Here is a 23,262-nt window from a genome sequence, read left to right on the forward strand (position 1 = left end):
AGTGAGGAACAAATAAACCCCTCAACTTCGGGACACACTTGTGATGATGCAATTCATGTTTCACATTTAAATAATAAAACAAGCATGAAATTAAAAATAGAAAATTCCCTGTGTTGTTTTACAAGATATAATCCTCAGTAACATTTCATTTGGGAGGTATTTAATCTGTAACATGTATCAAGCCTCGAAATCAGACACAAACAATTACAGGTGGCTCATAATTAGATCTTTTGTGTGAAATTGTGCAAAATCCAAAATAACGCGGTGCGTTATGGGATACCACTTCGCTCTGAAGCAAACAGCGTAGCTGGCTCTGTGGAAGTGGCTATCGGAGGGTCTAATTAGCCCCTACACTCTTCGTAATTTTCACCCCCTCAGCTTTGGGACACTTGTGCATGTGGCGGAGGAGAAGGGGAATAGGCTAATGGAGGCCAGAGAGTCGAGGAGCAGCGGAATTTTAAAAAACTAATTCAGGTGATGATGATTATTGCTGTGAATTCTGACGTTATTTTTCTTCCCCCACAGAAAACTATAGACTCCAGAGTGCCTATGAGAAACATCTCATCATTAAATTGGTTCTTGTGAGTGCTGTCATCTTCCTTATTACATGGAAATTGGACTCACTTTTCACAAGACAAAGGATTGAAATACAGAATTGACACTTTCTTCCCGCAGAGGTCTTTACCACGCGCATGTTTTCTTTCTGTGCTCTCAGTTTCAGTTTGTAAACTCTTATCTCAGCCTTTTCTACATTGGATTCTACCTCAAAGACATGGAGCGTCTGAAAGAGGTAAGAGACACTTAAATCACAACACGTTTCCACTCCTTCCAAATAGTTCCCCAAACCGTGTTCACCTTCCTGGTCTTCCTTGCTTCATCCCTCCCTCTCCTTCACATGTTGCTCTCTCTTCGTTCTGTCTATTCTCCATCCTGTCTCTGTTGTGTGGTTCTGTGGTGCTGGTTCCGTGGTGCTGGTCTTAGGTGTTGCTGGTGTTCTCTCTGGGACAGAGTCTTCTCAGACAGCTGAAGGACAATGTGCTGCCTTTTGTCTTCCTCAAGATCAGGCTGTTGGCCGTCACCATCCCCTGGGTCATCAAGGCCTCCTTCAGGTCCAAAGTACGACCTTGCCTGTGTGTCAAGGGTCAGGGGGTTAGAGGTCAAAGTCATCTCGACATTACCTGCCCAGCGCCCAAATGCATGACCTTAGACCTTTAAACATCATGTGTCTTATTTGTGTAGAGTTGTAGACTGTTATTTTGTTGTGCTTGTAGTTTTAGCATCATTATTGTATGTATCTTTTGGCATTGCATAGAAAGCATTTCCATGTTCAGGCAGATGCAGGATGGTTAAATGTGTGTCTGTTGTAGGCTGTCTGCTAGCATTAACCTGCTAGTCCTATAGCACATGTGGTCCTGTTTTTGTAAGGATTCCGTTGGTAACTTGTCACACACCCAGTTACCTACTATAGGAAGACGTGTAATACATGTGAATACTATGTTGATTTAAAAACACATATAGAATGTTCCACAGTTGGTTTTCCACTCTGTTGGTTGTGTTCGTGATGGGACTTTGGAAGCGGTCGATATGTCTGTTAAGCAGTGTTCTGCTTTGGGTTTGTAGCGTCTGGCTACCTTTGGATTTGAGCAGCTGTTCTATAAGGTTTGTGTCGGGAAAGTCATTTGCCTGGCACGTCAATCTGTTACTCAGTCCTTTTGTCCTTCTTCCTGTCACTCTGTCCTGTTGTCCTTCTTCCTGTCCCTCAGTCCTGTTGTCCTTCTTCCTGTCACTCTGTCCTGTTGTCCTTCTTCCTGTCCCTCAGTCCTTTTGTCCTTCTTCCTGTCACTCTGTCCTGTTGTCCTTCTTCCTGTCCCTCAGTCCTTTTGTCCTTCTTCCTGTCCCTCAGTCTTTTTGTCCTTCTTCCTGTCACTCTGTCCTTCTTCCTGTCCCTCAGTCCTGTTGTCCTTCTTCCTGTCCCTCAGTCCTTTTGTCCTTCTTCCTGTCACTCTGTACTTCTTCCTGTCCCTCAGTACTTTTGTCCTTCTTCCTGTCACTCTGTCCATCTCTAATAACTGTGACCTTGTGTGTTTATAGTTTATTCATTTCTGTGTGTTTATAGATTTCTGAAAACCCAAAATGTTCCAGGATATGTTTTTATGCCTCACTTTCTGTTTGTGTTAAGGAACATACTAATCATTTGTTGTCATTGGTGTAAACTGATGATTGATGACTGATGGCTGAGGACTGTCTGTCAATATGCTATGTGTGGTTTGTGCTTCGACTTGGTCATGGTTTGCAGTGAAATGACAATATGTGTGTGTCTCTGTGTCCTAGGTCTCAACTCAGTGGTAGTCATGGTAGTGGTAGTCATGATAGTGATAGTCATTGTAGTGGTAGTCATGGTAGTGGTAGTCATGGTAGTGGTAGTCATGATAGTGATAGTCATTGTAGTGGTAGTCATGGTAGTGGTAGTCATGGTAGTGGTAGTCATGATAGTGATAGTCATTGTAGTGGTAGTCATGATAGCGGTAGTCATGGTAGTGGTAGTCATGATAGTGGTAGTCATGATAGCGGTAGTCATGATAGTGGTACTCGTGATAGCGGTAGTCATGGTAGCGGTAGTCATGATAGGGGTAGTCATGATAGTGGTAGTCATGATAGCGGTAGTCATGATAGTGGTAGTCATGGTAGTGGTAGTCATGGTAGTGGTAGTCATGATAGTGGTAGTCATGATAGTGGTAGTCATGGTAGTGGTAGTCATGGTAGTGGTAGTCATGGTAGTGGTAGTTTTGCATGTCATGGTTTTGATGTTACACATTGGACCAGGCAGTAGATCCAGAGCAGCGTGTGTATTTGAATGGGAGTGAACTGCTTGCGGTTTAGATATACAATTGTTTTCAGTCTATTGCGTTTAGTACTGAGTGAATATTTTATTTTTGCAAAGGAATTATCTTTCTTGATTTTGTACAACTTTATTTGTTTACTGTGGTGCCCTAATGATTGCTTATCGAAATCGCTATGCATGGTATTAAACCCTGTGACAGATCCTGACATCCCTGACCTTTAACCCTTGATCCTGTCCTCTATTTCCGGTTTGTGTCAGATGCTGGCCACCCTGCTGATCATCCGCCATTTTGTCCAGAACGTGAAGGAGGTGATGCAGCCTTACCTGTACGAGCGCCACAAGCTGGGCGAGCTCACCCTGCGCAGCGTCTGGGATCTGCTCCTCTCAGCCCTGCTCAAGTACTGCAGGCTGGCCGCAGGAAAGCCCCAGGCTTCACCCACCGACCAGGCCATGCCGGGCCCTGGCCTGAGGGGAACCAGACCCGGGGTGGGACAGCCTGACCGCAGGTAATGCTGACACAACGGCTTGTATTCATCCATGAAAACGTAACACGAGAGCTTCCTTTTTCAGACATGTTTCCTTGAGTGTAGTCAAGCCTATGTTTTGATTTGTTTGAGGATGTGTGACACGTTCACATTATTACATGGCTAACCCAATACAATAGTGTTATAGATTGTATATGATTATATGACTACAGGCAAACCTTTCCTCTGTTCTGCAGGGAGAAGAAGTGTCTGAACGGGGGATGTGGGGTGCCTGAAGAGGAGGAGGGAGAGAGGGAGGAGGGGGACAGTGGGAGGTTCAGTGAGGGAGAGAATGAGGAATCGTCTGAGAGTCTGATAGACTGTGGCCTCAAGCTGAGGAAGGTCAGCTTCATAGAAAGGGGGACAGGAAGTCGTCTGGAGGGGGCTGCATCCCCACAATGGAGGACAGTTTCTTGGAGGACGGCAGCCCCACTATGGTGGAGAAGGGGATGGATCCGGCATCGGTGTTCGAGACATATGATGATGACGATGACAATGGCGTCACTGAGACAAAGGACACGGGAGTTTTGGCCAATGAGAGTATGGCGGCTGCCCCGCTGCCTTCTGGGCCAGAGAGCACGGTGACGGTGCGTCATCGCAGAAGGCAGAGGAGTTTGGAGAGGGCAGACTCTAAAACCAAGCGGGAGTCATGGATCGACCCACCAGAGGAACAGGAGAGTACGAGTCTGGCACAGGCTGAGATGGAGAGCTGCATGCAGACATATGAGGTAGGAAGACAGCACACACACAGACACACACATACACATGCACACACACACATACACACACACACACACATGCACACACAAACTAACTAATGAGCAGGCTCACTCACTATGTGATCTATGTCAACAATGCCAACTCTAAATAAACAATTCCATCGTCCCATATGAGACCAACTAGAGGTGTAACCATCCTTCTGTAGATCTATTTCCATCCATATGATACTACAATATATCCTGCCTAGAGTCCTTCACAAACTCTCATTTGATCCCTGAAGTGATTTGAGCTCTAAGCTGTTGATTGGTATCTGGGATGGCATGGATTGGTTTTGAGGTTACCTCTGGGAAAATACTTCTACTTATTCTATTGACTGCTGTGCTAACTTGAATGTAATTACTGTGTAAATCAAATCAAATCCAATTGTATTGGTCACATACACATGTTTAGCAGATGTTATTGAAGGTGTAGCGAAATGTAGTGTAGTGTGTAGTTTCTTGCTCCAACAGTGCAGTAGTATCTCACAAGTAATATCTAACAATTTCGCAACAATACACACAAATCTAAAGTAAAGTAATGGAATTAAGAATATATACAGTAGAATAGAATAGAATACAGTAGAGACATATGAGATGAGTAATGCAAAATATGTTAATTTTATTAAAGTGACTAGTGTTCCATTATTAAAGTGGCCAGTGATTTCAAATATATGTATATAGGGCAGCAGCCTCTAAGGTGCTAGTGATGGCTATTTAGCAGTCTGATGGCCTTTAGCTAGAAGCTGTTTTTCAGTCTCTCGGTCCCAGCTTTGATGCACCTGTACTGACCTCGCCTTCTGATAACGGGGTGAACAGGCAGTGGCTCGGGTGGTTGCTGTCCTTGATGATCTTTTTGGCCTTCCTGTGACATCGGGAGCTGTAGGTGTCCTGGAGGGCAGGTAGTTTGCACCTCGGTGATGCGTTGGGCAGATGGTGGGGTCTGTGGTTGCGGGTGGTGCAGTTGCCGTACCAGGCGGTGATACAGCCCGACAGGATGTTCTCAATTGTGCATCTGTCAAAGTTTGTGAGGGTTTTAGGTGCCAAGACCATTTTGTTCAGCCTCCTGAGGTTTATCTTGGCCAGGTCGCAGTTGTCAATGAGAACTTGTTCTCAACTAGCCTACCTGATTAACTTCTTAGGGACGTGGTCCCGTGGTGGGAACCACAATCAGCGGAAATTCTCAAGAGCGCCACCTATAGAGGTTGATAAACCTCAAACTTTCATTAAAATTGACATACAATATACTGAATTAAAGCTACTCTCGTTGTGAATCTATCCACCAAGTCAGATTTGTAAAATGCTTTTCGGCGAAAGCATGAGAAGCTATTATCTGATACCATGCACCCTCAAAATACTGCAATGTCACCTGCGTTAGCCGGCGCAAACCAAAAACGCTGAAATAAAATATAAAACATTCATTACCTTTGACAAGCTTCTTTCTTGGCACTCCTAGATGTCCCATAAACATCATTTAGGGTCTTTTTTTCGATTAAATCGGTCCATATATAGCCTAGATATCGATCTAAGTATACTGTGTGATAAACGGAAAAAATAGCGTTTCATAACGTAACGTCATTTTTTTAAATTCAAAAAGTCGACGATAAACTTTCACAAAACACTTCGAAATACTTTTGTAATGCAACTTTAGGTATTAGTACACGTTAATAAGCGATAAAATTAATCAGGAGGCGATGTAAATTCTTTAGCTGTCCGTGTCGAAAACATGTCTGAAGGAAGCTCGACCAAAACATCCGGTCGGAGACCGGAGGGAATTGGTTCCCTTGATTCGGTTAGATCAAGAATCAATTGCGAATCAAATGACAAGACTCTAGACAGCGTGTGGAAGCTGTAGGCACTGCAACCTCGGCCTACTTTAATTCGGTTCACTTTGAACAATTCCTTGAAGTCGCGGATGGATATTTTTTTCCATTTTCAGTGATCATATTTTCATGCACTTTTCGATGAAACGCACGTTCTGTTATAGTCACAGCCGTGATTTAACCAGTTTTAGAAACGTCTGAGTGTTTTCTATCCACACATACTAATCATATGCATATACTATATTCCTGGCATGATTAGCAGGGCGCTGAAATGTTGCGCGATTTTTAACAAAAAGCTGCGAAAAGCTGCTTAAATTCTCGACTTCCTTAACAAATAAAGGTGAAATAAAAAAATAAATAGAGGCGCTGTTGCGCCTTCTTCACCACACTGTCTGTGTGGGTGGACCATTTCAGTTTGTCAGTGACGTGTGCACCGAGGAACTTTAAGCTTTCCACCTTCTCCACTGTGGTCCCGTCGATGTGGATAGGGGGGGGGGGGGTGTTCCCTCTGCTGTTTCCTGAAGTCCACGATCAGCTCCTTTTGTTTTGTTGATGTTGAGTGAGAGATTATTTTCCTGGCACCACACACCCAGGGCCCTCACCTCCTCCCTGTAAGCTGTCTCGTCATTGTTGATAATCAGGCCTACTACTGTTGTGTCGTCTGGAGGTTTTGTTTCCTACCTTCACCACCAGGGGGGCGGCCCATCAGGAAGTCCAGGATCCAGTTGCATAGGACGCAGTGCAAACCCAGATCCTTGACTAGTTAGTCTCTCAAAGCGCTTCATGATGACAGAAGTGAGTGCTACAGGGCGAGAGTCATTTAGTTCAGTTACTTTAGCTTTCTTGTGTACAGGAACAATGGTGTATATCTTGAAACATGTGGGGACAGCAGACTGAGATAGGGAGAGATCGAATATGTCCGTAAACACACCAGCCAGCTGGTCTGCGCATGCTCTGAGGACGCGGCTAGGGATGCCGTCTGGGCCGTCCGCCTTGTGAGGGTTAACACGGTTAAATGTCTTCACTCATGTCGGCCACGGAGAAGGAGAGCCCACAGTCCTTGGTAGCGGGCCGCGTCGGTGGCACTCTGTTATCCTCAAAGCAGGCGAAGGTGTTTAGCCTGTCCTGAAGCAAGACGTCATTGTCTGCACGTGGATGGTTTTCCATTTGTAGTCCGTGATTGTCTGTAGACCCTGCCACATACGTCTCATAGAAAATAGTATTTATGTAATACCACCAAGAACTGCAAATACATTGTATCTGTGTCAACTGGCAGTACCACAGAACCATAAAAAAGGGACATTTACGTTAGGGTTTCTCTTGACGTCACTGTGCGAGGTTATCCATGAGTAGCTAGCTTCCCATGTGCAATTACAGTGCCCGTCAAAAGTTTGTACACACATACTCATTCAAGGGTTGATATTTCTTATTTACTATTTTCTACATTAGAAATAGTGAAGACATCAGAACTATGAAATAACACATATGGAATCATGTAGTAACCAAAAAAGCATGAAACAAAACAAATCATTTTTTGAACAGGATTATCATCTATCCATGTCACAGACAGTGCTGACTATCCCTTGTGTTTTTTGTCCCTTCCAGGACACCTTCCAGGACTACCAGGAGATGTTTGTCCAGTTCGGCTACGTAGTTCTGTTCTCCTCAGCCTTCCCCCTGGCGGCCATGTGTGCCCTCATCAACAACATCATCGAGATCCGCAGCGACGCCTTCAAGCTCTGTACCGGCCTGCAGAGACCCTTTGGCAAAAGAGTGGAGAGCATCGGACAGTGGCAGGTATGACTGAGGTACAGGTAGGACTGAAGGAGAGGTATGATTGAGGGACAGGTAGGACTGAAGGAGAGGTATTTATTTATTTTATTTTACCTTTATTTAACTAGGCAAGTCAGTTAAGAACAAATTCTTATTTTCAATGACGGCCTAGGAGGGTGGGTTAACTGCCTGTTCAGGGGCAGAACGACAGATTTGTACCTTGTCAGCTCGGGGATTTGAACTTGCAACCTTTCGGTTACTAGTCCAACGCTCTAACCACTAGGCTACCCTGACTGTGGGACAGGTATGACTGAGGGACAGGTATGACTGAGGGACAGGCAGGACTGAGGGACAGGCAGGACTGAGGGACAGGTAAGACTGAGGGACAGGTATGACTGAGTGACAGGCAGGACTGAGGGACAGGCAGGACTGAGGGACAGGCAGGACTGAGGGACAGGTAGGACTGAGAGACAGGTAAGACTGAGGGACAGGTATGACTGAGTGACAGGCAGGACTGAGGGACAGGCAGGACTGAGGGACAGGTAGGACTGAGGGACAGGTAGGACTGAGAGACAGGTAAGACTGAGGGACAGGTATGACTGAGTGACAGGCAGGACTGAGGGACAGGCAGGACTGAGGGACAGGTAGGACTGAGGGACAGAAGGATTGAGGGACAGGCAGGATTGAGGGACAGGTAGGACTGAGGGACAGATGTGACTGAGGGACAGGTAGGACTGAGGGACAGATGTGACTGAGGGACAGGTAGGACTGAGGGACAGATGTGACTGAGGGACAGGTAGGACTGAGGGACAGATGTGACTGAGGGACAGGTATGACTGAGGGACAGATAAGATTGAGGGACAGGTAGGATTGAGGGACAGGCAGTACTGAGGGACAGGTTGGACCTAGGGACAGGCAGGAATGAGGGACAGGTAGGACCTAGGAAAAGGCAGGACTGAGGGACAGGTATGACTGGGGGACAGATGAGATTGAGGGACAGGTAGCACTGAGGGACAGGTAGGACCTAGGTACAGGCAGGACCTAGGTACAGGCAGGAATGAGGGACAGGTAGGACCTAGGAAAAGGCAGGACTGAGGGACAGGTATGACTGGGGGACAGATGAGATTGAGGCACAGACAGTATTGAGGGACAGGCAGCACTGAGGGACAGGTAGGACCTAGGAAAAGGCAGGACTGAGGGACAGGTATGACTGAGGGACAGATGAGAATTGAGGCACAGACAGGATTGAGGGACAGGCAGCACTGAGGGACAGGTAGGACCTAGGGAAAGGCAGGACTGAGGGACATATTGGTCAGTCAGAGGGGTGGGAATGGGAAACTGGTTATGCAAGCTCACAGAATGCACAGGCTGTTGTTGTAGCCCAGCACTACTATTCAATAAGCAGAGACCTGTCCTTTCATAAAGCCTAATGATGGAGTTGGGTAAGCTTTATAGGCATGATGTTCTGTGTACATACAGTAAACCTGTCCTTTCATAAAGCCTAATGATGGAGTTGGGTAAGCTTTATAGGCATGATGTTCTGTGTACATACAGTAAACCTGTCCTTTCATAAAGCCTAATGATGGAGTTGGGTAAGCTTTATAGGCATGATGTTCTGTGTACATACAGTAAACCTGTCTGTGGTGTGTGTGTCTCTCTGCAGACAGCGATGGAGGCCATGGGTCTGATCGCCATCATAGTCAACTGTTACTTGATTGGTCAGTGTGGTCAGCTGCAGCGCCTCTTCCCCTGGCTCAGCCCTGAGATGGCCATCATCTCCATTGTCATCCTTGAGGTACATCCACTATTAAAGTCACTCACTGGACATCAGATACTGGACCTTCACAAAGTATTCACACCCCTTGACTTGTTCCACATTTTGTTGTCCTACAGCCATTTAACATTTATTGAATTTCAACAACAAAAAATGTCACAAGCCTACACACAATACCCCATGATGTCAAAGTAGAATGTACATTTTTACAAATTAATTAAAAAGTGTAATGTCTTGAGCCAGTAAGTATTTAACCCCTTTGTTATGGCAAACCTAAATAACTTCAGGAGTACAAGTTTGCGTAACAAGTCACATAGTAAGTTGCATGGACTCTGTGTGTGTGATAACAGTGTTTAACATGATTTTTGGACCCCACACATACAATTATATGTAAGGTCCCTCAGTCGTGCAGTAAATTTCAAACACTGATTCAACCACAAAGACCAGGTAGGTTTTCCAATGCCTTGAAAAGATGGGCACCTATTGGTAGATGGGTAAACATAGTTACACTTTGGATGGTGTATCAATACACCCAGTCACTACAAAGATACAAGCGTCCTTCCTACAGTAAATCAAATCAATTTGTATTAGTCACATGCGACTAATACAACAGGTACAACCTTACAGTGAAATGCTGACTTACGGGTCCCTGACCAACAATGCAGTTTAAAAAATCTGAATAAGAATAAGAAGAAAAAAAAGAACAAGTAATTAAAATAACAATAGCGAGACTATATACAGGGGGGTACCGGTACATGTTCATTGCGTGGGGGTACCAGTTAGTCGAGGTAATTAAGGTAATATGTAAATAGAGTTATTTAAAGTGACTATGCATATATAATAACAGAGAGTAGCAGCGGCGTAAAAGGGGGGAGCAATGCATATAGTCTGGGTAGCCATTTGATTAGATGTTCAGGAGTCTTATGGCTTGGGGGTAGAAGCTGTTTAGAAGCCTCTTGGACCTAGACTTGGTGCTCCGGTACCTCTTGCCATGCGGTATCAGAGAGAACAGTCTATGACTATGGTGGCTGGAGTCCTTGACAACTTTTAGGGCCTTCCTCTCACACTGCCTGGTATAGAGGTCCTGGATGGCAGGAGGCTTGGCCCCAGTGATGTACTGGGCCGTCCACACTATCCTCTGTAGTACCTTGCAATCAGATGCCAAGTTGTTGCCATACCAGGAGATGATGCAACCAGTCAAGATGCTCTCGATGGTGCAGCTGTAGAACCTTTTGAGGATCTGAGGACCCATGCCAAATTTTTTCAGTCTCCTGAGGGGAAAGGGTGTTGTCGTGCCCTCTTCACGACTGTCTTGGTGTGCTTGGACCATGTTAGTTTGTTGGTGATGTGGACACCAAGAAACTTGAAGCTCTCAACATGTTCCTCTTCAGCCTCGTCGATGAGAATCAGGACGTGCTCGGTCCTCTTTTTCCTGTAGTCCACAATCATCTCCTTTGTCTTGCTCACATTGAGGGAGAGGTTGCTGTCCTGGCACCACACGGCCAGGTCTCTGACCTTCTCTCTATAGGCGGTCTTGTCGTTGATCAGGCCTACCACTGTTGTGTCATCTGCAAATATAATGATGGTTTTGTAGTCGTGCCTGGCCATGCAGTCATGAGTGAGCAGGGAGTACAGGAGGGGACTGAGCACGCACCCCTGAGGGGCACCTGTGTTGAGGATCAGCGTGGCGCATGTGTTGTTACCTACCCTTATCACCTGGGGGCGGCCCATCAGGAAGTCCAGGATCCAGTTGCAGTGGGAGGTGTTAGTCGATCTTAGTCCTGTATTGACGCTTTGCCTGTTTGATGGTTTGTCAGAGGTTATAGCGGGATTTCTTATAAGCTTCCGAGTTAGAGTCCTGCTCCTTGAAAGCGGCAGCTTTCATCAACTGTTCTGCAGAGACTGCTTGAATCAGGCCTTCATGGTCGAATTTCTGCAAGGAAACCACTACTAAAGGACACCAATAATAAGAAGAAACTTGATTGGGCCAAGAAACACGAGCAATGGACATTAGACCGGTGGAAATTTGTCCTTTGGTTTGATGAGTCCAAATTTGAGATTTTTGGTTCCAACCTCCGTGTCTTTGGGAGACACAGAGTAGGTGAACGGATAATCTCTGCATGTGTGGTTCATACCGTGAAGCATGGAGGAGGAGGTGTGATGGTATGGGGGTGCTTTGCATGTGACACTGTCTGATTTCTTTAGAATTCGAGGCACACTTAACCAGCATGGCTTCCACCGCGATACGCCATCCCATCTGGTTTGCGCCTAGTGGGGCTATCATTTGTTTTTCCACAGGACAATGACCCAACACAAGAAGGAGAGTGATTAAGTGCTGCATAAGATGACCTGGCCTCCACAATCACCCGACCTCAGCCCAATTGAGATGGTTTGGGATGAGTTGGGCCGCAGAGTGAAGGAAAAGCAGCCAACAAGTGCTCAGCATATGTAGGAACTCTTTCAAGACTGTTAGAAAATTTCAGGTGAAGCTGGATGAGAGAATGACAATAATGTGCAAAGCTGTCATCAAGGCAAAGGGTGGCTACTTTGAAGAATCTCAAATATAAAAAATATATTTTGATTTGTTTAACACTTTTGCTTACTACAAGGCGAGACCCAGATGCAGACACAGGAGGCAGATGGTTGGAGTCTTACAATGTTTTGTAATCCAAAGGGGTCGGCACGAGACTAAAGGTCAAAACCAGTTCAGAGTCCAGGAGGTACAGAGTGGCAGGCTCGTGGTCAAGGCAGGCAGAACGGTCAGGCAGGTGGGTACAGAGTCCAGAAACAAGTGTCAAAACCGGGAGGACTAGAAAAAGTAGAATAGCATCAGGCGTACAGGAAAAGTATACGCTGGTTGTCTTGACTAAACATACAAGAGGAAGTGGCACAAAGAGACAGGAAACACAGGGATAAATACACTGGTTGTCTTGACTAAACATACAAGAGGAAGTGGCACAGAGAGACAGGAAACACAGGGATAAATACACTGGTTGTCTTGATTAACATACAAGAGGAAGTGGCACAAAGAGACAGGAAACACAGGGATAAATACACTGGTTGTCTTGACTAAACATACAAGAGGAAGTGGCACAGAGAGACAGGAAACACAGGGATAAATACACTGGTTGTCTTGATTAACATACAAGAGGAAGTGGCACAGAGAGACAGGAAACACAGGGATAAATACACTGGTTGTCTTGATTAACATACAAGAGGAAGTGGCACAGAGAGACAGGAAACACAGGGATAAATACACTGGTTGTCTTGATTAACATACAAGAGGAAGTGGCACAAAGAGACAGGAAACACAGGGATAAATACACTGGTTGTCTTGATTAACATACAAGAGGAAGTGGCACAGAGAGACAGGGAACACAGGGATAAATACACTGGTTGTCTTGATTAACATACAAGAGGAAGTGGCACAGAGAGACAGGAAACACAGGGATAAATACACTGGTTGTCTTGATTAACATACAAGAGGGAGTGGCACAGAGAGACAGGAAACACAGGGATAAATACACTGGTTGTCTTGACTAAACATACAAGAGGAAGTGGCACAGAGAGACAGGAAACACAGGGATAAATACACTGGTTGTCTTGACTAAACATACAAGAGGAAGTGGCACAGAGAGACAGGAAACACAGGGATAAATACGCTGGTTGTCTTGACTAAACATACAAGAGGAAGTGGCACAGAGAGACAGGAAACACAGGGATAAATACACTGGTTGTCTTGACTAAACATACAAGAGGAAGTGGCACAGAGAGACAGGAAACACAGGGATAAATACGCTGGTTGTCTTGACTAAACATACAAGAGGAAGTGGCACAGAGAGACAGGAAACACAGGGATAAATACGCTGGTTGTCTTGACTAAACATACAAGAGGAAGTGGCACAGAGAGACAGGAAACACAGGGATAAATACACTGGTTGTCTTGATTAACATACAAGAGGAAGTGGCACAGAGAGACAGGGAACACAGGGATAAATACACTGGTTGTCTTGATTAACATACAAGAGGAAGTGGCACAGAGAGACAGGAAACACAGGGATAAATACACTGGTTGTCTTGACATTAACATACAAGAGAAGAGGAAGTGGCACAGAGAGACAGGAAACACAGGGATAAATACACTGGTTGTCTTGATTAACATACAAGAGGAAGTGGCACAGAGAGACAGGAAACACAGGGATAAATACACTGGTTGTCTTGATTAACATACAAGAGGAAGTGGCACAAGAGAGACAGGAAACACAGGGATAAATACACTGGTTGTCTTGATTAACATACAAGAGGAAGTGGCACAGAGAGACAGGAAACACAGGGATAAATACACTGGTTGTCTTGATTAACATACAAGAGGAAGTGGCACAAAGAGACAGGAAACACAGGGATAAATACACTGGTTGTCTTGATTAACATACAAGAGGAAGTGGCACAGAGAGACAGGAAACACAGGGATAAATACACTGGTTGTCTTGATTAACATACAAGAGGAAGTGGCACAGAGAGACAGGAAACACAGGGATAAATACACTGGTTGTCTTGATTAACATACAAGAGGAAGTGGCACAGAGAGACAGGAAACACAGGGATAAATACACTGGTTGTCTTGATTAACAGGAAACACAGAGGAACTGGTTGTCTGGATTAACATAAAGGAAGTGGCACAGAGACAGGAAACACAGGGATAAATACACTGGTTGTCTTGATTAACATACAAGAGGAAGTGGCACAGAGAGACAGGGAACACAGGGATAAATACACTGGTTGTCTTGATTAACATACAAGAGGAAGTGGCACAGAGAGACAGGGAACACAGGGATAAATACACTGGTTGTCTTGATTAACATACAAGAGGAAGTGGCACAGAGAGACAGGGAACACAGGGATAAATACACTGGTTGTCTTGACTAAACATACAAGAGGAAGTGGCACAGAGAGACAGGAAACACAGGGATAAATACGCTGGTTGTCTTGACTAAACATACAAGAGGAAGTGGCACAGAGAGACAGGGAACACAGGGATAAATACACTGGTTGTCTTGACTAAACATACAAGAGGAAGTGGCACAGAGAGACAGGAAACACAGGGATAAATACGCTGGTTGTCTTGACTAAACATACAAGAGGAAGTGGCACAGAGAGACAGGAAACACAGGGATAAATACGCTGGTTGTCTTGACTAAACATACAAGAGGAAGTGGCACAGAGAGACAGGAAACACAGGGATAAATACACTGGTTGTCTTGATTAACATACAAGAGGAAGTGGCACAGAGAGACAGGGAACACAGGGATAAATACACTGGTTGTCTTGATTAACATACAAGAGGAAGTGGCACAAAGAGACAGGAAACACAGGGATAAATACACTGGTTGTCTTGATTAACATACAAGAGGAAGTGGCACAAAGAGACAGGAAACACAGGGATAAATACACTGGTTGTCTTGATTAACATACAAGAGGAAGTGGCACAGAGAGACAGGAAACACAGGGATAAATACACTGGTTGTCTTGATTAACATACAAGAGGAAGTGGCACAAAGAGACAGGAAACACAGGGATAAATACACTGGTTGTCTTGATTAACATACAAGAGGAAGTGGCACAAAGAGACAGGAAACACAGGGATAAATACACTGGTTGTCTTGATTAACATACAAGAGGAAGTGGCACAGAGAGACAGGAAACACAGGGATAAATACACTGGTTGTCTTGATTAACATACAAGAGGAAGTGGCACAGAGAGACAGGAAACACAGGGATAAATACACTGGTTGTCTTGACTAAACATACAAGAGGAAGTGGCACAGAGAGACAGGAAACACAGGGATAAATACACTGGTTGTCTTGACTAAACATACAAGAGGAAGTGGCACAAAGAGACAGGAAACACAGGGATAAATACACTGGTTGTCTTGACTAAACATACAAGAGGAAGTGGCACAAAGAGACAGGAAACACAGGGATAAATACACTGGTTGTCTTCCTCATACAAGAGGAAGTGGCACAAAGAGACAGGAAACACAGGGATAAATACACTGGTTGTCTTCCTCATACAAGAGGAAGTGGCACAGAGAGACAGGAAACACAGGGATAAATACACTGGTTGTCTTGACTAAACATACAAGAGGAAATGGCACAGAGAGACAGGAAACACAGGGATAAATACACTGGGGAAAATAAGCGACACCTGGAGGGGGTGGAGACAATCCCAGGAACAGGTGAAACAGATCAGGGCGTGACAATTAGTGTATTTTATTAATTATTTTCTTCCACTTTGACATTATAGAGTATTTTGAGTAGATCGTTGCCAAAAACTTACAATTAAATCAATTTTGTGTCACAACATAATGTGGATATTCAAGGGGTGTGAGTACTTTCTGACGGGGCTGTAATGCCTAGGCTTTAACTCAGTAGGCTGATGGGGTTTTGAGTTGCACAGACCCATGTTTTTATGAGTTAGTCTCTCAGTCTCACACTGTTTCAGTGTTGGCAGGGTTAAATAGGGATTTTGTGGTAGTCCACTCAGCACTGGTCCAGAATTAGATTTAATTGACATTCTCTAATAGTTGAGGTGAAGATATATGGCTAGAAAACTGATCTCAGAGCAGCTCAACCTCTCAAACTGACAGCAACCCAGCAGGCCTTATAGACGTGTTTCTTTAGAAGTCACCTCAGTGAGCTATGGTCCTCATACTGTCTTCCAAAAGACATATTTCAAGCATTTATCATGACATTGCACCAATGTGTTTTGGCATCAAGGCGTCCTCAGTCTACTAGCATGCTTTCAGGTGAGCTTAAGTCATCATAATATGACATATATCTGCTGTCTTATTTCATATGAACTTCCTCCTTTCTTTAAATCTTTCTTTGGTAATGTCAAAATATACATATATATTTTATCCCAGAGAAGGGATAGTCTTGCTCACCAGCCAGCAGCAGGTGTGTCTATGAAAGACTATGTTGAAGCCAACCACAGCTAACCTCAATGAAATGCATCCTTTTCTGAGGTGGCTTTCAGCTCTACAACTAAGTGCCCATAGCAGTAAAGACGATGACGTTTTCTCTGAGGTGCTTCACTCCTGAGTATATCTGTGGGTGTTGATAATGCAGATGGGTGCTGAGTGACGTGAACCCTCGTCTCAGCCAGTCACTGTACATACCTGTAGGAAAGGTCGAGTGTTACACAATCTCTGACACTCCGTCACACTACTGGTGGGGTGGGTGGGGGGGGCTCAACATACTAAATCAACACAGCACAGCAATGCAGCCAGTAAAAAGGTCACAGCTGTTGTTGTGTCCTCTTGCTTCATGGACAGCATAGGTCAGAGTGCAGTAGGCCTGATTTACTGATCACTGATTCAAAAAATACTGATTCAAAGTAGACCACGTACTAGAGAGAGAGGGAGCAGACATTAATTTCTAATGCTTTAACGTTTTACACAGTATATAAACTCAGCAAAAAAAGAAACGTCCCTTTTTCAGTACCGTGTCTTTCAAAGATAATTCATAAAAATCAAAATAACTTCACAGATCTTCATTGTAAAGGGTTTTTGAACACTATTTCCCATGCTTGTTCAATGAAACATAAACAATGAATGAACATGCACCTGTAGAACGGTCGTTAAGACACTAACAGCTTACAGACGGTAGGCAATTAAGGTCACAGATATGAAAACTTAGGACACTAAAGAGGCCTTTCTACTGACTTTGAAAAACACCAAAAGAAAGATGCCCAGGGTCCCAGCTCATCTGCGTGAACGTGCCTAAGGCATGCTGCAAGGATGTTGTGCGTTACAAGGAAGACATCTTCCTCCCTCATGTGGTACCCTTCCTGCAGGCTCATCCTGACATGACCCTCCAGCATGACAATGCCACCAGCCATACTGCTCGTTCTGTGCATGATATCCTGCAAGACAGGAATGTCAGTGTTCCGCCATGGCCAGCGAAGTGTCCGGATCTCCATCCCATTAAGCACAACTGGGACCTGTTGAATCAGAGGGTGAGGGCTAGGACCATTCCACCCAGAAATGTCCGGAAACTTGCAGGTGCCTTGGTGGAAGAGTGGGGTAACATCTCACAGCAAGAACTGGCAAATCTGGTGCAGCCCATGAGGAGGAGATGCATTGCAGTACTTAATGCAGCTGGTGGCCACACCAGATACAGACTGTTACTTTGGCTTTTGACCCCTCCCCCCTTTGTTCAGGGACACATTATTCCATTTCTGTTAGTCACATGTCTGTGGAACTTGTTCAGTTTATGTCTCAGTTGTTGAATCTTGTTATGTTCATACAAATATTTACACATGTTAAGTTTGCTGAAAATAAACACAGTTGACAGTGAGAGGACATTTGTTTTTTAGCTGAGTTTCGATCTGTAACCGTGTATCTTCCATCCCTCTCCATCCTGGGCTTGAACCAGGAACCCTCTGCACACATCGATAAGTCACCCTCGAAGCATCGTTCCCTAAAGGTCTCAGAGCGAGTGACGTCACTGATTGAAACGCTACTAGTGGGTACCGCTAACCTGCTAGCCATTTCACACCGGTTACATATGCACTGAGTATACCAAACATTAAGAACACCTTCCTAATATTGAGTTACACCCCCCGCTTTTCCCCACAGAACAGCCTCGGTTCATCGGGGAATGGACTCGACAAGGTGTCGAAAGCCACAGGGATGCTGGCTCATGTTGACTCCAATGCTTCCCACAGTTGTGTCAAATTGCTTGGATGTCCTTTGTGTGATGGCCCATACTTGATAGACATGGGAAACTGTTGAGTGTGAAAAACCCAGCAACATTGCAGTTCTTGATACAAACCGGTGAGCCTGGCACCTACTGCCATACCCCGTTCAAAGGCACTGAAATATTTTGTCTTGCCAATGTTTGAATGGCACACATACACAATCCATGTCTCAGGTGTCTCAAGACTTAAACATCCTTCTTTAACCCCGTCTCCTCACCTTCATCTACACTGATTGAAGTGGATTTAACAAGTGACATAAATAAGGGATCATATCTTTCACCTGGATTCACCTGCTCAGTCTATATCATGGAAAGGTCAATGTTTTTTATACTCAGTATGTACTATATATACTGTATCTCCTCTCCCCTGCCCCTCTCACTCTCTCTCTCCCTTTCTCTTTCCCCCTTTTTCTCTCTCTCTCTCCCCCCTCTCTCTCTCCCTCCCATCTCTCTTTCTGTCTCTCTCTCACAGCACTTTGCCATCCTGCTGAAGTACATCATTCACGTAGCAATCCCAGACATCCCCAGCTGGGTGGGGGAGGAGATGGCCAAACTGGAGTACCAACGTAGGGAGGCTTTCAAGGTAAATTGTTACAATGACTTATTTTGTCCATGCCTGAATCACATTGGTGTTGTGAGCAATTAATTCTATCAATCAAGCAATAATCAATCAAATTGATTTATAAAAACCTTTTTACATCACCAGTTGTTACAAAGTGACCCAGTAACCCAAAGTGAAACAGTAAGCCGGACTAGACCTCAAAGAGCAAGCAGAAGCAGATTGGGTAGGAAAACTCTCCAGGAGGAAGAAACGTAGAGAGGAAACCGGCTCAGAGGGCTATCCTCTTCTGGCTGTACCTGGTAGAAGTTAAGATTGAAAATGACTATCAAGGCCAGATAGTTTCACAGTTCAGAGTGTGCACATGTTTGTCAGACTGTGATTGCGTGAGTTGTTGTAGCGGTTGTTAATCTCCCTACAGAAGCACGAGCGGCAGGCGCAGCAGCACTACCAACAGCTACAGAGGAGGAAGAGAGAGGAGGAGGAGAGGCAGAGGCAGACCGAGCACCAGGCTCGCAGGGAGAGGGAGAGAGATGAGGGGAAGGACTCCTCCGGGGGAGACCACCACCACGACAAGAGCCACGGGGGGAAGTCCCGCTCTGGAGGGGGTGGAGGTGGGGACAAGCCCAAGAGGCCCAGCTCCCTCCTGGCCAACAACAACGTGATGAAGCTCAAACTGATCACCCCCTTACAGAGCAAGTTCTCCTCCGGCAGCGCGCGCTCCCCTCAGTCTCCCACAGGAAACGAACCCAAGCTCCCCGGGTTCCTCAGCTTCAAGTTCCTCAAGTCGCCTGAGAATAAGAAGGAAGCGGCTGCTGCCGCTGCAGCTGCAGCCACGGCAACGAATACCACGACGACCGCGACCGCCCCCGGCGGTAACCAGGAGCGGTCTCAGTCGCCGAGCAAGTCGTTCAACCCTGGGAAACTATTTAACTTTGGGAAGTCAGAGGGGGGCTCCTGTGTGAATGGGTCCCAGTTACCCCGACCAGGGGAGGCTTCCCAGGGATCTGACAAACAGCTCACCAAGTCTGACCTGAATGGGGTGCCGGACGAAATCCCCTCGCCTGGAGGGGATGAGGGGGAGAACGGACACCACACAGACTCCTCAGACCCTAAAGTCTAGGCTCTCTTTGGATGGGGAGATGACAAACTACTATGAGAACTTCACTTAATATATCTATTAGAAGGAGAAATGTATGTGGAGAAAAGGTCAAGCCTCTCTGTGCTGTCTGGATCTGAGGATGTGTATGTAGACGCTGCCTGGGGGCTGTGGGGGGGGGGACTAATGGTAATGATGATGGGATGTGTGGGTCTGCATTGTTGCTGTTGCTGAGAGACTTTCAGGCTTAATGGTGAAGACATAACCCACCCTTTTACCCATGGCCACACACACATGCACACACACACACACGCACACACACACATAGAATCCTCTTTTGTCTGCAATACATATAGAAATGCATGAGCTGCATTTCTGATACTTTCCGAGCATTTTCCAAAAAAAGGGAGAGCAGTGTTTCTTGATTTATTCTATTCTGAAAATTGTAAGCATCCTGGTGGCCATCTTGCCACTGAAACATAACATCCTGGTGGCCATCTTGCCACTGAAACATAACATCCTGGTGGCCATCTTGCCACTGAAACATAACATCCTGGTTTCGAAGGTCAGAAGAATAAAATGGATTGGTGTGTGTGAATCAAAAGCATAATGAGACCTTTCACAGTCACCACACAATGGTGGCCTGATATCAGACTCACTTTTGACTGTGACGGTCGATCGGCTTTTCTACTTAATACGAACCGGCTGTGCGAGCCGAGCAATATCAAATCAGTGTTTCAAATCTGAGCAGTACTGCAAAACACGTCCAGTTCTTTGTTTTTCACCCACACTCTCATCTGAAGGCATACGTGAGCAGTCGTGAGTTTTGTATATACAGTACATCCCATGAAAACAACGGCAATATCTGAAGTGTATGTCTGACACAGTGCGTGGGAAACAGGATGTTGTGTTTGACGTTGTGAAAGGCAAAGATGAAAATCGTTTGATAAAAGACAGGCTTTGTCTTGCATGAGAGAGAGAGAGAGAGAGAGAGAGAGAGAGAGAGAGAGAGAAAGAGAGAGAGAGAGAGAGAGAGAGAGAGAGAGAGAGAGAGAGAGAGAGAGAATGAAAGAGTTGTTTTGACTGATTCCACAGGATGTTGATGTGGATTATACAGTACACGGTATGTATCATGGAAAGTCTGGGTTCCTGTAGTTTACTGTGTGCCATTCTAATCTCTCCCCATTCAAGCCTGCAGAGAGACATTCTACACAGTATACTAATGGCTCTCCATTTCAGCACACAGATCTGACTAGATTTAGTGAGTAGACTAGACATAGAAAGTGAGAAGATTTGCACTAAACTCTGCCGTTCTGCACTGAGACAGCAGAGCCTGTTCTGACTGCAGGTGTAAAATGAAGAACTATACCGGTCTGCCTCACAACACAACATAACATATACAAACGTTGGATTTTATTATCGCTAGTATCTTGTACTGTAGATGCTGTCGTCATTTCATCCGACATCCCTAGTTCCTAAATCCCAGGTGGCTGCTGGTCCCCATCCATTCATTTGAGAGCTGATAATATATTTTCTATTGTTTATTCTATTTATTTTCAATGGAATTTGTTGCCAAAGCATCACCTTTCTGACTACACTGGCAGTGATAGCATAGAGATGACAGATTTCTAAATTCCTTTTGTAAACCAATCCAAAGGGATTATTCAACCGTTTATTTTCTATAATGTGGCCAGAGGATGGTGCCAGAGTACAAGACAGTGTTTTATACATCTAACTTAGAGTAGGATGTTTTGCGTTCCCCAATCCTATTGCTAACGTTAGGATTTGGGGACGTTAATCTGATGTTACATCTGTGTTTATGAACTCATATTAAATCCCAGTCTTCATTGGAAAAAAAAGAACCATGGCAAGTGAGATTCAGCACAGCATTGGAGAGACAGAAACATGAACTATGCACCTCCACTTCATCCTCTCTGGCTAAGATCTTTGCAATAATACAGTGTTAGAGGGACAGTGACACAGACACAACGCTAGTCTATTACTGGTCCATGCCTTCAGTACTCCATCTCTTCAGACTGTGTTCCACCAATAGGATCTCTTAGTACTCCATCTCTTCAGACTGTGTTCCACCAATAGGATCTCTTAGTACTCCATCTCTTCAGACTGTGTTCCACCAATAGGATCTCTTAGTACTCCATCTCTTCAGACTGTGTTCCACCAATAGGATCTCTTAGTACTCCACCTCTTCAGACTGTGTTCCACCAATAGGATCTCTTAGTACTCCACCTCTTCAGACTGCGTTCCACCAATAGGATCTCTTAGTACTCCAATCTCTTCAGACTGTGTTCCACCAATAGGATCTCTTAGTACTCCACCTCTTCAGACTGTGTTCCACCAATAGGATCTCTTAGTACTCCATCTCTTCAGACTGCGTTCCACTACCCAATATAGGGTCTCCAGCTGACCTGGATTCTCAGTGTGGGTATCAATAGGGAACATCCCATCACTCCATCTGGGCTGAAACACACACACACACACACCTGTCTGAAATAGGAAACCTGATTTTAGGAAGCTCCCCTGGTATTATATTCTCTTAATCTCTGATCATCTCTCCCTGTGCTTTAAATATGAGGTTAACTAAAATGCCTGTCAAATATGCATTTTGGCCTAAAACATACATAGCCTTCTGTCATTTAGCATGGATTGCCTATCTATAATGTACTTCAAGCTACAACATAATGGCAAGGCTCATGCTTCCGCATTGAGACTGAATATAGCATTTTCATGAACATAGTGGCAACAATAAGAATTGAGCTCTGACTGACTGAACTAGTTGTGGTAGTTACAGCTCTGACTGACTGAACTAGTTGTGGTAGTTACAGCTCTGACTGACTGAACTAGTTGTGGTAGTTACAGCTCTGACTGACTGAACTAGTTGTGGTAGTTACAGCTCTGACTGACTGAACTAGTTGTGGTAGTTACAGCTCTGACTGACTGAACTAGTTGTGGTAGTTACAGCTCTGACTGACTGAACTAGTTGTGGTAGTTACAGCTCTGACTGACTGAACTAGTTGTGGTAGTTACAGCTCTGACTGACTGAACTAGTTGTGGTAGTTACAGCTCTGACTGACTGAACTAGTTGTGGTAGTTACAGCTCTGACTGACTGAACTAGTTGTGGTAGTTACAGCTCTGACTGACTGAACTAGTTGTGGTAGTTACAGCTCTGACTGACTTAACTAGTTGTGGTAGCAGTAGCAGTTACATGGGATTTGAGCTGAAAAGGCACTTCAAGGCAATAAGGAAAGAGAAATAGCAGTTTGTGTAGGAGTGAGTGACATTTGATCTCATCATCACATTTCCTCCTCCCTCTACAGCCAATCAAGTCATTATA

The 23,262-nt window shown here is 45.0% G+C and overlaps 1 protein-coding gene across 1 annotated transcript in view; it reads left to right on the top strand.

Annotated features, from left to right (window-relative positions):
- ano8b (anoctamin 8b) overlaps positions 1-22,807 on the top strand; it is a 122,780-nt gene extending 99,973 nt beyond the window's left edge. The window contains 9 exon segments of the mRNA XM_046300077.1: positions 526-581; positions 716-790; positions 3,101-3,348; positions 3,564-3,763; positions 3,766-4,094; positions 7,550-7,741; positions 9,381-9,512; positions 18,724-18,834; positions 19,232-22,807. Of these exon segments, the coding sequence (XP_046156033.1) occupies positions 526-581; positions 716-790; positions 3,101-3,348; positions 3,564-3,763; positions 3,766-4,094; positions 7,550-7,741; positions 9,381-9,512; positions 18,724-18,834; positions 19,232-19,933 (2,045 nt within the window). The 3' untranslated portion in view covers positions 19,934-22,807.
- The last annotated feature ends 455 nt before the right edge of the window (positions 22,808-23,262 follow it).

Source organism: Oncorhynchus gorbuscha, linkage group LG15, assembly GCF_021184085.1.
Source record: "Oncorhynchus gorbuscha isolate QuinsamMale2020 ecotype Even-year linkage group LG15, OgorEven_v1.0, whole genome shotgun sequence".
Taxonomy (NCBI): domain Eukaryota; kingdom Metazoa; phylum Chordata; class Actinopteri; order Salmoniformes; family Salmonidae; genus Oncorhynchus; species Oncorhynchus gorbuscha.